General features: G+C 35.8%; 1 protein-coding gene across 3 annotated transcripts in view; it reads right to left on the reverse strand.

The window, feature by feature from the left end:
• Positions 1 to 14,008, reverse strand: part of LOC111086770 — a 48,266-nt gene extending 34,258 nt beyond the window's left edge. For all 3 annotated transcript variants that reach the window (XM_022390969.1, XM_022390971.1, XM_022390970.1), the window contains exon 1: positions 6,337 to 14,008. In XM_022390969.1, the coding sequence (XP_022246677.1) occupies positions 6,337 to 13,831 (7,495 nt within the window). In that variant the 5' untranslated portion in view covers positions 13,832 to 14,008. The remainder of the gene's footprint in view (positions 1 to 6,336) is intronic.
• Between the last annotated feature and the right edge of the window lie 1,511 nt (positions 14,009 to 15,519).

A 15,519-nucleotide genomic window follows, 5' to 3' on the forward strand; every position in this document is an offset into this window, starting at 1 on the left:
GGTTTCTAGTGTTGTAAGTCCGAAGACATACCGCTGTGCCACTGGGGAGCATTTTCTTGTATAATATAATTTAAAACGAATGTTTGTTGCCTTATTTTGTAACACAATTCGGGAAATACAATCGATTATCTCGTATATAACATTTCGAATTAAACGATTTAAAAGCGGAATGCACCCATGCTATAATCCTCGCTGACGACAAATAAGCAAATAAGAATTCATTTCTTATTCATTCCAGAAGTTGCGCGTCACAAATCAGTACATTTTTCGAACCATTTGGTAGAACGAGGAAATCTATCATTAAATTTTATAATAAATAAACAGCATTTAGTGGTAATAAACAAAACGTTTGGCCAAGAGATGATAATTCTGGATTTTGATTGTGTTACGATCCCGTATTACTGTACTGTATTAATACGTAAAAACAAATAAATGACAACTCTGAAATTTTGTAGTTTTAAAGATATATTATAAAATACGAAATATCAAATATTAACTTATGTACAATAATTTACAAAACAATAAAATACAAAAAAATCACTCTTTCTTGGTAAATCCACGTAAGAACTGTCTCTCCAATTCAACGTAATCACTTCAAAATGTAGTATGTCGAATTTCAGCTTCACGTTCTAAATTCAAAATGTTCCAATTCACACTAAATGTACTGTTATAAAGTTCACTGTTCCAATGTCAACTGCACCGAAACTTGTCGATATTTTCAAAAACGGTTTTGAACAGTTCTCAAAAAGCACAAGGCTTACAAAAGTTAAGACTAATTCTTAATTTACAAACTCTTTAAAGTCGTAAACAAAAAAGCTAATGATAGCTTATAACAAAAACCTATAGATCGAGTTCGATACAGAAATCTCTGTCTGAAATGGTCACATCAAACTAAACGTCTAAAAAACACTCCTCTCACTCTAACTAACAGGAAACTTGAGGATTTTTATATAAACAACCACAAGAAACCGTTACAGAGAGCACACGTGCTATAAACGGTTAGTTACACGTCATTGATCAGGCGATATACCTGCAGCGCTTCACAAGTAAATTTTTTAAAAATAATACAAAAATACGGTATCGTAACAATTGCGTATATGAGTTGGAATGATGGTGTGGGTGTCCTTCTCTTTTAGCCTCAGAATTAAGCCCCAAATATTTCGCTTTCGCGTGTTAAAAAAAGATGGTAGGAGGAACATTTAAAATAACAAAAGTGTCATCAATTCATTTACATATTGTCGATAGTTTGACGTAAAGTTATCTTATTATATTAAGTAAATTCTATAATTTATTATTAAATAAAATTCAAAATAAGCTTATAACAAAATAAGTTTAAGAAAATAGTTATTTTTGTACTGTCTATTTTATAAGGAATATATTGAGAAATTCATATCAAATCATTCTCGATAAACTTGTATATCTATTTACTCAATGGCTAAACATTCTTGTGAAGTTGATTTTGAAAACTAAATGTTTAAGAAATAATTTAAAACTATTTTAATTTTAACCTATTTCTAGGAACTGGTGTTTAAATAGGATATTTTGAATAAACTTGTGTTGAGAATTTATTTAGTTTCTCGCAGTATACAGTTAATTGTAATTTTTACAAATTTATTTATTCAATATCAGCGCAAAACCTATCCATGAAAAGAAAAATATAGCAACTCCAATAACGCCTGTGCCTTAAATGTAATTATACCCGTTTAATTAGGTTAAAACGAAGGTTTCATTATAATAAGGTTCATTTGTGTCTCAAAGTTATCATATCAGTATAAGTCTAGTAAGGCTCAGTTATACCTTAATATTATCATATCTGTTTAGGTCTAGTAAGGGTCACAGAGAAGGAAAGAGAGTAGTCATAGGAATGAACCCATTATTAATTGATAAAAATCTTTTGAAAATATGATGACAAAATTGAAAGAACCAAGTCTAGCTGAACAATTGTATGCACTTTTGAATTGACAAATTCAATAGACTTCTTGCTCTAAAATTGTTTACGTTTTTAAACATTAATTATCAAACAATAGCTAATGTGTTTAAAAACGTATATATGTTTTACATAAATATGGTAGATACAACTTTATTTGTTATTTTAAAAAGAAATGGGAAGTTAAAAAATGTATTGCTGTTCAAGTGTGATAAATATGATAACTAGACGTTTTTGCGAAGTACATACTGTACTAAAGAAGAACGAATTCCGGTGAAATATTCTGTTACATGATAGTGCAAGGGTGAACTTTGGTGAAACGTTCTGTAAGTACACTCGGCACCTAAGGGGTAAACTCCAGTGAAACAGTGGGTGCTATTTAATATGTTTATCACAGTTTCCCAGTTTTACTTGGGATAAAAGTTTTAATTACAGTGTAGAATGCCTTTAAGTATTAAAAATAATAGTAATATTAATTATAACATTTAAGATTTAACCCCAGTGTAATGTGTATGGTTTAATTTGATATTACTAAATTTTTAAACTAGTATGTTCACATTAAAAGCTTATATAATTCGTAATAAGCTTTAAGTCAATGTAATACCTCTTAAGACGTAACTCAGTTCCCACGGCCCAAGTTTAGTAGCTTTCCAAATGTTATCTGCTTGTGAACTGGAAGTAGAATGGAATCTTGTTAGATACAACTGAAACAGTTTTCATATTCTAGTGAAGGTTATGTTGCAGTTTTGTGTAAGTTATCAAAATATCCTTTTTGTAGAGTACATGAAAATTTGTGTTATATCTCACATTGGACGGGTCAAATGTTCCGGGTTCTGTATGGGATAAGTGTTTATATAAAAAACAAAAAGAAGGGAGGGGCCGACAAAAACGTGTATTTTAAGAGAGTTTGTTTAGGGCAAATCTACACAAAGAGTTATCTGTACTTTGTCCGCCAGATGAATCAAATTCCGAATTATAACGTTATACGTTAAGAACTTTCACCTGGTTTTCAAAAGACGAAAGTGAAAATCGGTCGCGTCAGTATTTTATGTTTAAAATATATTTCTTTGTGTATCGTTAATTAACCCTCACCCTATACAGCGGATTATTACTAAATAACGGGGTTTTTCTATCATATTTAGATACAGACAAATCATTTGCTTACGAAATTCTGTCCTCTCTCTTTGAATCTTGAAAGTGAGTATTTTTATTACAGTGAGTCACCCAACTTCATATAAAACAACGTGGTGTATTTTATTTTAATTAAGAACAATAATAATTTAATACATATCAAAGAAGTGTGCCGTAACTAGACTTTAATAAACAAGATATTTCATTTTTAAATGATAAAAATAGGTAAACAACAAGAGGGATAAGGGAAATTTCCAAATGTTTTCCCAGTAACTGGAGAAATGATGTTTGATTAAACTAAAACATTTGCACATCTAATCCTTATTACATAGATTCAAAGTTCCAACTACATTACTTTCTGTGTCTTAGCTGTGAACTTGAGTCCTACGTCAAAGAAAGTTTCTTTAACGTGAATAATACGACTCAATGTGCAGAACTGTGTTTTCATAAATAGAAACTACATGCTTTAAACGTATTTTTTTTATTCTGCAGTAAAAAATATTCACATAACAGCGAAGATCACGTGATCATGAGATGAACAATGTTTAAAACTCTCAAATATACGTAAAGAATGTTTATAATTTTCAGTTCATGGCTTAAACTCATTCTACTAAAACTGTAAAGGTCTAACATATTGATTTTAAAAAAAAAAGCTGGTATATTGTTTCGTTATGAGGGTTGAATTGTGTTAGTCAAATTGTGTTCATACGCCAAATAGTTAAAGTGTGCCCAAATAGAGCTCTATTTGTTAACCTATTAGTCCCTTAATCCATTTATATAAAACCGTTTTACAATTTTAATTCAGATGTGACATAGTTGTAGAAATTGATCTCTAATAAAATCATCGTTTGAACAACAAATAAAATCTTTGTCACTTCTACGTTACATGAAAATGATTAACTGTCATGTGAGTTCTGTATATATATTATAACCTTCGTCACTTCCACATCAGTGATATGGATTAACCGTCTCTCTTACGTGTGTTTTCTGTACAACTTATCAATCAGTTTAATAACTTCCACATTAGTGAAGTGGATTAACCATTTCCCTCACGTGTGTTTTCTGTACAACTTATCAATCTGTTTAATAACTTCCACATTAGTGAAATGGATTAACCATTTCCATCACGTGTGTGTTCTGTACAACTTATCAATCAGCTTAATAACTTCCACATTAGTGAAATGGGTTAACCATTTCCCTCACGTGTGGTCTGTACAACTTATCAATCTGTTTAATAACTTCCACATTAGTGAAATGGGTTAACCGTCTCTCTTACGTGTGTTCTGTACAACTTATCAATCTGTTTAATAACTTCCACATTAGTGAAATGGGTTAACCGTCTCTCTTACGTGTGTTCTGTACAACTTATCAATCTGTTTAATAACTTCCACATTAGTGAAATGGGTTAACTGTCTCTCTTACGTGTGTTCTGTACAACTTATCAGCTTAGTCGTTCCTACATACGTGAAATGGATTAATTTTCTCTCTAGATGACTATTCTGTCTAAATTTTCAGGGTAGCCACTTTGTTTCTTTTATTTGTACATGTTCTGGCCAAATTATATAATGATCCAGTCACTTCTCAATAAGTCTAATGAAGTGGAGTAACTGTTTTTCTTAAGCATGTTTGGGTTCGTTGCAAATTAGATAATGGCTTAGCCTTAGTCACTTCCACGTTGCCTATAATAAAAAGTATTAACTGTTTCTCTTAAAACTAGATTTTTTTTTTAATGTATCATAATTTTGGGTTTCGCACGTGTACACTCTAACGTTAATAAGAAGAATATTTTACTTCAGAATCGAAAATAGTTAAATGTAAGACATAGCTCACTCTATTTAATAGTTAAACGTAAGACATAACTCACTCCATTTGACAGTTGCAGTTGTACTAGGTGAGCTGAATACCACCTACTGCATAATATTTAAACGTCTGCTTATCATATCCAATACACGTATATAAAATACACAGTTTAAAGGGTTCAATTAAATACGAAAGAAATATTACATCGATATGAACCACAATGTTTCAATTATTACACGCATTTTAAATCCACCACTCCATAAAAAACTATTCCAAAGGTTGGGCCTAAACTTAGTGCAAACACTACGATTATATTTGAAAGAAATGTATCGAATATTGTCTACTTGATGTTCTGAGTGTGCTATATAATGAAACTCATTACGTGTAGAAGGCAACGGTTACAGTTATTTATTACACTAGAATACAAACAAGACTGTCTAGCAACTGAAATCGTCATAAATATAGTATAACTTTGATTTTGTACAATTATAGTTATTTAAAACCGAATAACAAGACATAATTCCAATAAAACAAAACATTCCGATCATTTAACTGATGCAAAAAACAATGGTTATATTAGGGTTGGTGTTTTTTATGATAGTTGATTAGATTATTCATAAAAAAATGTTTTCTTTGGTGTGAAGTATAAATAGATAAAATTGCAATAACATAAACCATTCGAGATTGTATGGTTAATACCTAAATAAATGAAATACACTGATGCACCATACATTAAAATTAATGTGTTTTTTTTGTTAGGTGAAAAGAAGGAAGACATCATAACAAGAATTTTGACTACTTCTTTTAAATCTGTATCAGTTCTTAAATTCAACCATATCCAAATATTATCATAATGTGCGAAGGATGGTGTAAAGCAGGCATAAGAATGCTACAAACAGACCAAAAAATGTCTATTTTAAGGTTGAAAATCAAATCGGATAAAAAGTCTGAGTGTATACATATATATATATCACGGCCAGTTTAACCCTAAAATTAGCGGTAGGCTTTTTAAACATATTTTTATAAACTATATATTCACCAAATTGTTTGTGGGTTCATGACTTTATTGGTTACAGGATCCATAAAATAATATGAGTCACGCAGAAAGATTAAACAAAAATGGTGTTAATATTGAAATTCATCCCATTAATTACTACCCGGGTTTCCTATGTATTTTGCACAGGAAACGAATATCATCCATTTCTTTTTGTTCAATTCTTTGAAATAAAATATTACTTAACATAGTGCAATATGTGAGCCTCACAGGTAGTAGACGGTATAAAAGAAGTCGTAATTTGAAGGTTACTTCGTATTAAAAAGTTTAATGTTAAATTTAAAGGACGCTTAGAAACTACGCCTGCTTTACTTCATCCTACAAGGTTTGTTATACCGTGAAACTTCAGGTTCTCAAACTTCTGAGCATGCGTGACACTAAAGCGTGATTCCATACCTTCGAAAATCACGGACCAAGTACTCACCGTGATTCGGATAGCTGTTGTCTACGATTGGCTGCTGCTTACTGGTCTCACCATCTTCAGTATTGGTACTATTCGTGGACGGTAGTACAACCATCGATGTAGTGGGCCGTCGACCAACGAAGGACGATTCCATCCAAATGACCTGTTGGCCATTGCTCATTCTAGGTTCTTTGTCTCTTGGGGTTAACTTGGATGTTGTTATTTTATTGTTGATGTCCGTAGTCAACTGGTTTTCAGAATTCTTAGGAACACTGCTATACACGCTCTGAAGATGTGAACATCGACCTTTACTAACGTCATTTTTATATATTACATCTTCATACCCATCGATCCCTAAAAACGACTTTTTACTGAGATCTTCGGCTACTCCAGATGATCTGTCATGTTTTCCTGCTCTCACACAATCTGGTGTGTCCCTGTTAAAGCTCCTTGACACAGAATGTTTTTCGTTACTGTCCCTTGGATATTGAGAATGAGTTGACTTTTTAGAGGAATTTAAAGCTGTGTTAGAAGTACTCTGGAATGTAGAGTGGGGTTTATCAATATGTGAAATTATAGATTCTGTATCTGCCTCATTATCAGAGTAACTTTCAAACGTACGGTAATTCTGCGGAGAAACATTTTTGCGAGGTCTGTGAACAGTCAAGTTCTCTTGTACATCAGACTGCAAGACACTTGGACAAGCAGAATTCCATCTTCTCTGCATATCGCTGGAGTAGAGATGAGAGGAAGACGAAGATTCAACTGAACTCTCTCTGCCATTATTCAAAAGACCCCTATCGTGCTTCACAGCCAGGTCACAGTCACTGTGACTTGCTGAAGCAAAGGCGGTATCAACTGAGCTTCGCCCAGGAGAATCGGGATGGCTCTCCAGCATGGGCGAAACGCTCCCACTGCTTGTTGGGATCATCATGGTTGCCCTCCATCCTAAGTAGGGCTTCTTGATAGAGTGATATCCTGTCCAAGTGCTATGTGGAGGAGCACTATTGGTCGAAAGGCGTGAACTGCTCCATCGGGACAAAGAATGATGTTCTTGAGGAGAAATTGATCCTAAAGTGGTCACAGCCAGACTTTCTTGGGACAATTTCAGTGATTCTACGTATCGCCAGTTTGGAAGAGTAACTTTTTTAGGAATTACTACATTTCTGCCTGACATGCTACTAGACGTTAAACTGGTAGAAGAAGGAGTCCTGGAACTTAATCTCTGCCATGTGGGGCGTCGCCTCTCCCCACGTTTGAGAATGAACCCTTCCTTGGCCGTCCCTTTGCACCAATCAGGAAGATTAAGTTTGCTTAGTGATCGCTCTATAATTAGTTCATGTTCAGACTTGGTTTTTGAAGAGCATAAGGTGTTTTCGGGAGGTAAGATGGCCTGACGATTCTCCTCGTCCAACAAATAATCCATACTTCGTGCACGTGAAGTGTCTAATATTGTTGAAGGTTGCCGAGCTAGGCTATTTTCCCTCAAGATTGCCATGCTTCGTGTACGAGAAAGTAAACTATCTTGCTGTGGGAGCTTGTTGATATTATCAATATCCGTTTCCAATACCTCACGGGACTCTAGAGTGTCCACGTTTGTCTCAAGATATCCTAGACTTTTGCTTCTCTCTCGTACAGATATTTCCCGATCAGCTGTTTTCACACACGAAGGCCAAACAATGTCCTCATTACAGCTTGGGTAAGGCTTTACTTGAGAAGACATTCTGCCATATTCCTCATTTTCCTGTTCTCCACTGGTACGTAGACCATTCTCATTCCTTCGGCATCTTTTTACAGCAGCCTCCACTGAAACAGCCAAGTCAGGAGTACTAACTAAAAGCTTTGTCCTTTCTGCGTGTATCCTACGCCGGAAACTCTCTAGTTTTTCTAGAGCGCCAACCTTTCCTTTATCAAAATTATTTGTGTCTGAATTTTTCACTTCATTAAAAAACTGCTTCCTGGCATTAAGTATCCGACTCTTAACTCCTCTGTGTAGTTGAGTTGACGCAAAACTCCTTTCTTGGGTACATGTGAGGTTTTTGTTATTCTCGGTTTGTTTAACAGATGCTTTTGTATAATCAAGATCTCGTTTGAGTGTGTCTTCTCTGATCTCCGATGACGTCACACTGTTAATAACTGAAAGGCTTAACTTTGATGACTGATAAGCTTTAGTTGGCGAAAGGGTATTAAAACCACTTAGCTCCGATATTTCTTTTGTATTTTTGACCTCTTCCACTTCTGAAACAGTCAGGTTAGTTTCGCGTGTTTTGGCTTTATTAATATTAGTCAAATGAGTAACACTTACATGTTCATTGTCACCACTCACGTCCGCTCTTTGATTATTTAACTCGTTGCAATTTGCGTTTGAAGCTGTATAAGTATATTTTTCTTTACGGTTATTTTTGTTGTCCAATAATTCCATGTTGTTAACGTCATGTTCTGACGTCACTCCTGGCGCGGAACATCCGACATTTTGAATGTCGTCGCTGTTAGTATAAGCTGGCTCGTCAATCAGTCTAGATAGTGAATAATCTCGACAGGTGAATATGGCTAAGGAATCTGACTCGGCTCCTGCAGGAATTTGTGAAACTTCTGTTTCGTTCATTGAAATTTCTTCTGAACTTGAGGTTTGTGACTCCTTTCTATCCAGAGCGGAAAAAATGCGATATTTATGTTGAGTTAACATTTTCGTACCTGGTCTGTGCAGAACAGTGGACTTCTGTATCTTTGCCTTATTCACTAGGCCGTTAGTTTCTACTTCTCTACGTGACGGTTTAAGTGCACACGACACCTGGCACTCGCCTGGTAGAACTTTCTTAGCCTCGAACCTAGCAGCTTTCTCTTTTACACTTTCGTTGCTATTGCACTGTCGTCTCAGACGGCTGAGTTTTTCGCCAGGAGATACAACAAATCCTTTAGATTTTGTCTGTTGTTCCAGATAACCCTGAATTCGCTCACTTACCGGCCTGGACAGTAAGGCGGAGATTGGAGCTGAACCAAAACACTGGGTAGCATTGCCAATCTGTCGGAGGTCTGGAGAACTGCGTGTCCAGCGACGTCGGACTAATATGTCTTTATCTACTGCTAGTTCCCGCCGGAGGCTAGAAGTTTCGGACCGGTAGTTGTCAAATTCTCTAGCTGGCACAGTGGTTACTGGTAAAACAACTGTAGAAATATTAGGGGTTGACCCTCCCACTTCTGTCTTTGAAATATTTGCTTCAGGTTTAGCTGTGGCGGTATAGTAGGTGGCGTAATCATACGTAAGACAAGAGTTAGCAACATTTCCCTTGGTATTACCACGTGTCGATAGAACATTTTGTTTCTTTTCTGATATTTTCGTGGTAGTACCAGTTAAGGCGTTAGATGTTACCAGCGAATATTTTTTAGAATGGATCCTGTTTTCCATTAAACCCTGGAAACCTTTGTCATTTATTGAGGTTATGATGTTATTGTCAAAACTGCTGTTGAGTTTATAATTTTCCTTCTCGAGTTGGTATGTAGAATTTAGTGGTTGTTTTGCTTCTGAAATCAAATTGAAATATTTCCCTGTCATGTTTCTAACGCCACCTGTTTCTGATTTTTTCAAATCACATCGTTGCGTTCCATTATAGACGGAGTTGCACTGATTGGTGTATTTTGGGAAACTATTATAATAGCATATATCGTCGACAGATGTCACTGCAGTCTCTCTAATGTCTTTTTGATCGGACATATACTGATAAGTTTGGCAATTCAACTTTTCATCTTTTTTTTCTAGTTGCTTGTTCGTATAATGATACTTATTTTCAGTAGGATTGTCTGTTTTGCTAGATAAAATACTGTGTTCACTTAGCTGTTTATCTTTGTTTTTCTTATCATTTAAAATAGCAGCAGAGTTATAAACAATATCCAAAAAGCTGACAGGAACAATATTTTCTCTCAAGTTTTGTCTGACAAGCCTTACAGGTTCTTCTTGTTCAGGGACTGAAGCTGAACCTTCAGGAGATTGACGTTCACCAAGCATTGTTGTAGATGTACATTCCTGTTTTTCTTCTTGTGGAAAGATATTGTTTTGGAAATTATCAGTAGATGGAGCCACCAATACATCACCAAATTTTGGTTTGGTTTCAATTATTTCACTGATCTTATCAGTAGGCAGAAATAAAAATGATTCAGAAGTTCCAATAATATTCATATTGTTTAAGATACTTTCTTTTCTGTTACTTGAAGATTCATCAAAGTCCGTTTTAGTTTGACAATTATATGCAGGAAAGGAAAGTTGTTTAGCTGTCGTTTCCTGCGAAGATAACTGGCACATCCGGGCTTTTCGTTCACTGTCTCTCTCTATAAGATTCTGTATGCGTTTCTTTCTGTTACCTACATTAGGGGTTTTAAACCCTGTGATCCTGTCAGTTTTAGTGATTAAGTCTTGGTCCCAATTCACATTAAATTCACTATTTAATGATAGGTCACTATGCTTGAAATCGTTTTTTAATGTCAAATTCATATTCGATGACTCTAGACCTTCTTCCTGGAATGCGTTTTGGGTATTCGTGATACCTGAACTAGAATCTGGTTTCTCATTATTTTCTGAAGAACTGTCTTTGTCTTTACAACGAAGCTCGGGATAACGCTCTGTCACAATAAGATCGACAACTGCTTGATCAGAAGAGACTAGGTGAACGTTTTCAGTCAAAATACACCTTTCATTTTCCTTCAAATAGGTAGATTTATTCTCATCTTCAGTAATATTTTTCTTATTTTCTTCACATTTTGTTACACTTAATGTATCCTTTAATACACTCACTTCTGGTACTAAATTAAGATGATCTGGTTTTTGTTGCATAATCTCTGTTCCGTTAATAGTTTCTAGAGTTAAACAGGTCAGAGAATGCACTTGTTCTGACAGATCGACATTATTAGGATGAAGCTCTGTTATTGGTGATGATGCGTCTTGTTCAACATTTCCTTCCTGTCCAGTCGTGCTGGTTTTATTGCACACGTAGACAGTTCTTAGCGCATGTTCTTCAGTGTCGGTCAATAAGACGCAGTTGGTGTTGTTTGATTTATCGTCATGACAACTACTTTTCTGATGTATTTCCCCTCTTAGTTCTTTCTGCACTGAACTTAAAGTCCCCTTGCTATTCTTGCAACAATTGATGGATATCAATTCATCAGAATTCACGATTTTTTGCGGCCAAAAAGTATTTGGCTCATATTTCTTGAAGTTTTGTTTTTGTTTAACTTCTGTTGCCAAATAATGTTCATTTTTATGCACTTTTTGGTGATTTTTGCTTATACAACTCGATTCGCTGCTGTCATGTGTGTTACAATTGTCTGTTTTTTCACCAGCAGAAAGTATCGCATACTTCCGGTTTTTTTTCCATCCGACGTCCTCCGTTTGAAAGCCGTCTGTATCACCTGTCTTCCGGCCAGGCGGGAAGTCCTTATGGTCGTGTTTCAGAGGAACATGTTTAGTTCCGATTTCTTTAGTGGATTTTAAAGTAGAAGCAAAACTTTGTGCATTTACTAAGTCTGAGAGGTACTGTGTTTCTTGATTTGTGGTATTTCGTTCATGATTTTTATTTCGATCTGTATCTAAAATAAAATCATTTTGTTTGCTGACCTGATCTGATGGATTTGATGCCGGATCCATGTCGCTAGTGTGCTGCTTGCCACACATCAGCTGGGCTAATGTCCCTACCCTGAGGTCGTTGTTCGTGAGCGCAGCCAGCCGTGCGCTGTATTCTTTTGAAATGTTCTGGTCGTGAAGTGTTGACCCTTTATAGGAGTAATGTTTATCATGTCTTGACGAAAAACCATTGTTTGGTGTTTTAACACGATTATCTTCCCACGTTGCAGCTACCTCAGTGTGGCCGTCCTCTGAATGGGTCGATTTCTCGGACTTTGGGCACGTTTCTATCACTGAGCAAAGTTCACCGTTCGTCCGAGGTAAAATGGGGCTATAATTTTGCACCAAAACGTTTTCATCGAAATCCTTCAAGCACAGGTTAGTTTTAAATTGAGTAGATCTAATTACGTTATTTGAGTTTTTTTCATAATCGCTCTTTTCATCTAGACGTCTTGCACTATCGACACTATCTCTATATGGTGTGAATTCGTCGTTTCTCGTGCACACATTTCCTTCATATTTTTCGTTAAACACATTTAAATTAGAAGAAGCTGGCGAGCTCCTAGCAGACTGTGTTTGATTATTTTGTGAAAGTTCGGACGATGTTTCTGTTAATTGTAATGAAATTACGTTGTTCTGACACAATGTCGTTTGATTTTTTGACATACATGGCAAACATGTATTTTTATGACGTATCGTGGAGGGATTTGGTAAAGTAGATAGGTTGTTGAAATCTGTTCTTTCCTCCCCTGCTATAGAGTAATGTTCCAGGCCCCAGCCACATGTTGTTTGTGACTGCCAATTGTTTAAAGACTCTTCCTTGCACCTGCTGTAGCTGTTTGATAACGAAAAAACATCAGGCTGCTTGGATGTGTCGATTCCATCAGGATAACAATCGGTTGTTTTCTCAGCCTCCAATGCGAACCAGTCTCTATCTTTATCTCCGCCATTAAGTAACTGATCAGTTTGAGAAGCATCCAGAGTTTGTGTAGCAGACTGAAGCACTTTCTTTGAAGACTCAATACTAGCTTCTTGTTTTTTGAACCGAGTTGCATCTTGTAGTTTATCCAGATCACCCTCACATACTTCTCTATCTCCACACGTATTAGCATTCTCTACTTCATTTCGTGACAAATTATGTGTCACACATTCGTTACCCACAATACTTAATTTCTCTTCATAATCAGACACATTCACTTGAGAACTGGCTGCGTCATTTATCATCAATTCACCAAGATCGTGAATCCCAATGCTATGCTCAAAATTCTCTCCAGATCTACGTGTATCATTGACTTCAAACTCAGGTTCAAGCACAGTCACTGATTCTGTCTCTAAAACAGAACTTGTAGAGATCTCTTGTTTCCGTCGTCCAGCTAGAGGCACCTCCACCACAGTAACACAGTCGTCACCAGACCCCGTACTCTGACTCTCCCACGATCCCCATTCCAAGGAGCCCCCATCACTTAGACTGTGTAGGTCATCCAAGCTCTCCTCCTCTATAGTATCCAGACATCTTGAGATTCCACAGTCAAAGTCCGGCAGGCACGGCACATCCGCAGTATTATTGTTCTTAGCATATAATAGAATAAGCTGGCGTTCTTCGGGTGTTAGGTCTTCTTCAGCATGTTTCCCTAATTCGACAGCTGAATGAATAAACTCGTCATCACAATCTTCGTGATGATGCCAGGAAAATAACTTATCGTCGTCTTTTGGCTCATAGTAATAAGAATCGGACTGTCCATGTGCAGTCATGACGCGCAAAGAAACATCGCGCCACAGTGTAGTTCTACGAAGCTCATATAAAACGAACCTAACAACGCACCAGGTAAAATACGACAAGAACAATGACAGCAGTACCACTATACTTATTTGTTCTACGGGGAAGTCGCTCACGGCTTCCCACATGACGGCAACCAATCACGGAAGAATTTCGATGACGTCACCTTAACGAAAATCGTTTCTGTCTCTTTTACGCGATCTAGCTCCAGGTAGATCTGGTGACTTTACGTCTCCCTCACAAGACACATTCTTGAACTATTTTCTCCACATGTTCATTGCGGGAAACGTGAGATATACTTTCTTTCAGTAAAGTTGAACCTTTTCCTGTTAATTGAACATACGTCACTAGAAAAAATAGCCATAAAATAAAGTTGTTAAAGTCTAACACTAATCATTATTACCGACAGGACGTTGTTAGACTTAAAGTTATAAAATAGCTATATAGGCTTTTACTTTTCCACGTTACATAGTACTACACTGGCAGAGTTAAAAATTAGTTATTAATCAGAATAAGTTAAACAATAGACATAGTACTACTTTTCAACGTTATATAGTTCTACACTGGCAGAGTTAAACATTAGTTATTAACCAGAATAAGTTAAACAATAGAAGTATTACTTTTCCACGCTACATAGCGCCACACTGATATAGTTAAACATTAGTTATTAATTAGAATAAGTTAAACAATAGAAGTATTACTTTTAAACGTTACATAGTACAACACTGATATAGTTAAACATTAGTTATTAATTAGAATAAGTTAAACAATAAACGTATTAATTTTCAACGTTACATAGTACTACACTGATATAGTTAAACATTAGTTATTAATCAGAATAAGTTAAACAATAAAAGTATTACTTTTAAACGTTACATAGCATCACACTGGAGTAGTTAAATATTAATTATTAACCAGTGCAAATTAAACAACAGCAGTAGAAATCTTACGTTTTAACCTTGCCTACTGGTTGATATAAGTATTAGCTGTTACTAAAGTACAAATTCAACAAAAGCAGTCGCATTTTTACCTGGCACAGGTCGATTTACGTAATAAGCATAAATGTGCATATTGGGCTATCTGTGCTGTGCCCTTCACACAAATCGAGCCTTGAATTTTAGCGTTATAATCTCTCAAGCTTACTGTTGAGCCATCGGCGAGGGGAGCTGATAAGGCAAGACTACTACTATAAAATATTATAAATCTGTCCCCCCCCTCCCCCGTTAATTTTTATGCAATATCAGGCAATAAATGGTCCTTCATGTGATCTGGAATGTAAATTATTAGCCAACAAGCTTACCCTTTAATTAAATAAATATTTGGAAGAGTTGAATTTACGTTTTAATAACGCATGTCCAATAGCCATTAACGATAAGGTCAATATGATCATACCATCCGTCTGAAAGAACTGTTTGGAAAACTATCTTTAATGTCTGGAAGTCTCTTTTTATAGGATGTGACTTGCGACCAATCACATTGCATGCGTGCTAAATGGATCGAAAGCCCGTTACTTCTAACCATCTCCTCTTTTTCAAAGAAATGCTGGCCAGTTTAACACTGTGGAGGCTAGCGTAATCGTTTATTAGGCTAAAGGTAAGTTAGTTTTTATTAACTCATGACAACACAATGAGTCATATGATGTAGCATTAAAAGTACCATTCCGCAAGTAGAGATTGGTGCGTCTACGAATTCTTATTGCTGCCCAAAACCATAGTTTCATCAACTCCATACGTGCTACATTCATGTATGAAAATTGGACTGGTTCTTATTCCAGATTATGTTCGTATGATTATAAGTCCCAATATCTGGCTGTAGA

Source organism: Limulus polyphemus, unplaced genomic scaffold, assembly GCF_000517525.1.
Source record: "Limulus polyphemus unplaced genomic scaffold, Limulus_polyphemus-2.1.2 Scaffold1417, whole genome shotgun sequence".
Lineage (NCBI taxonomy): Eukaryota > Metazoa > Arthropoda > Merostomata > Xiphosura > Limulidae > Limulus > Limulus polyphemus.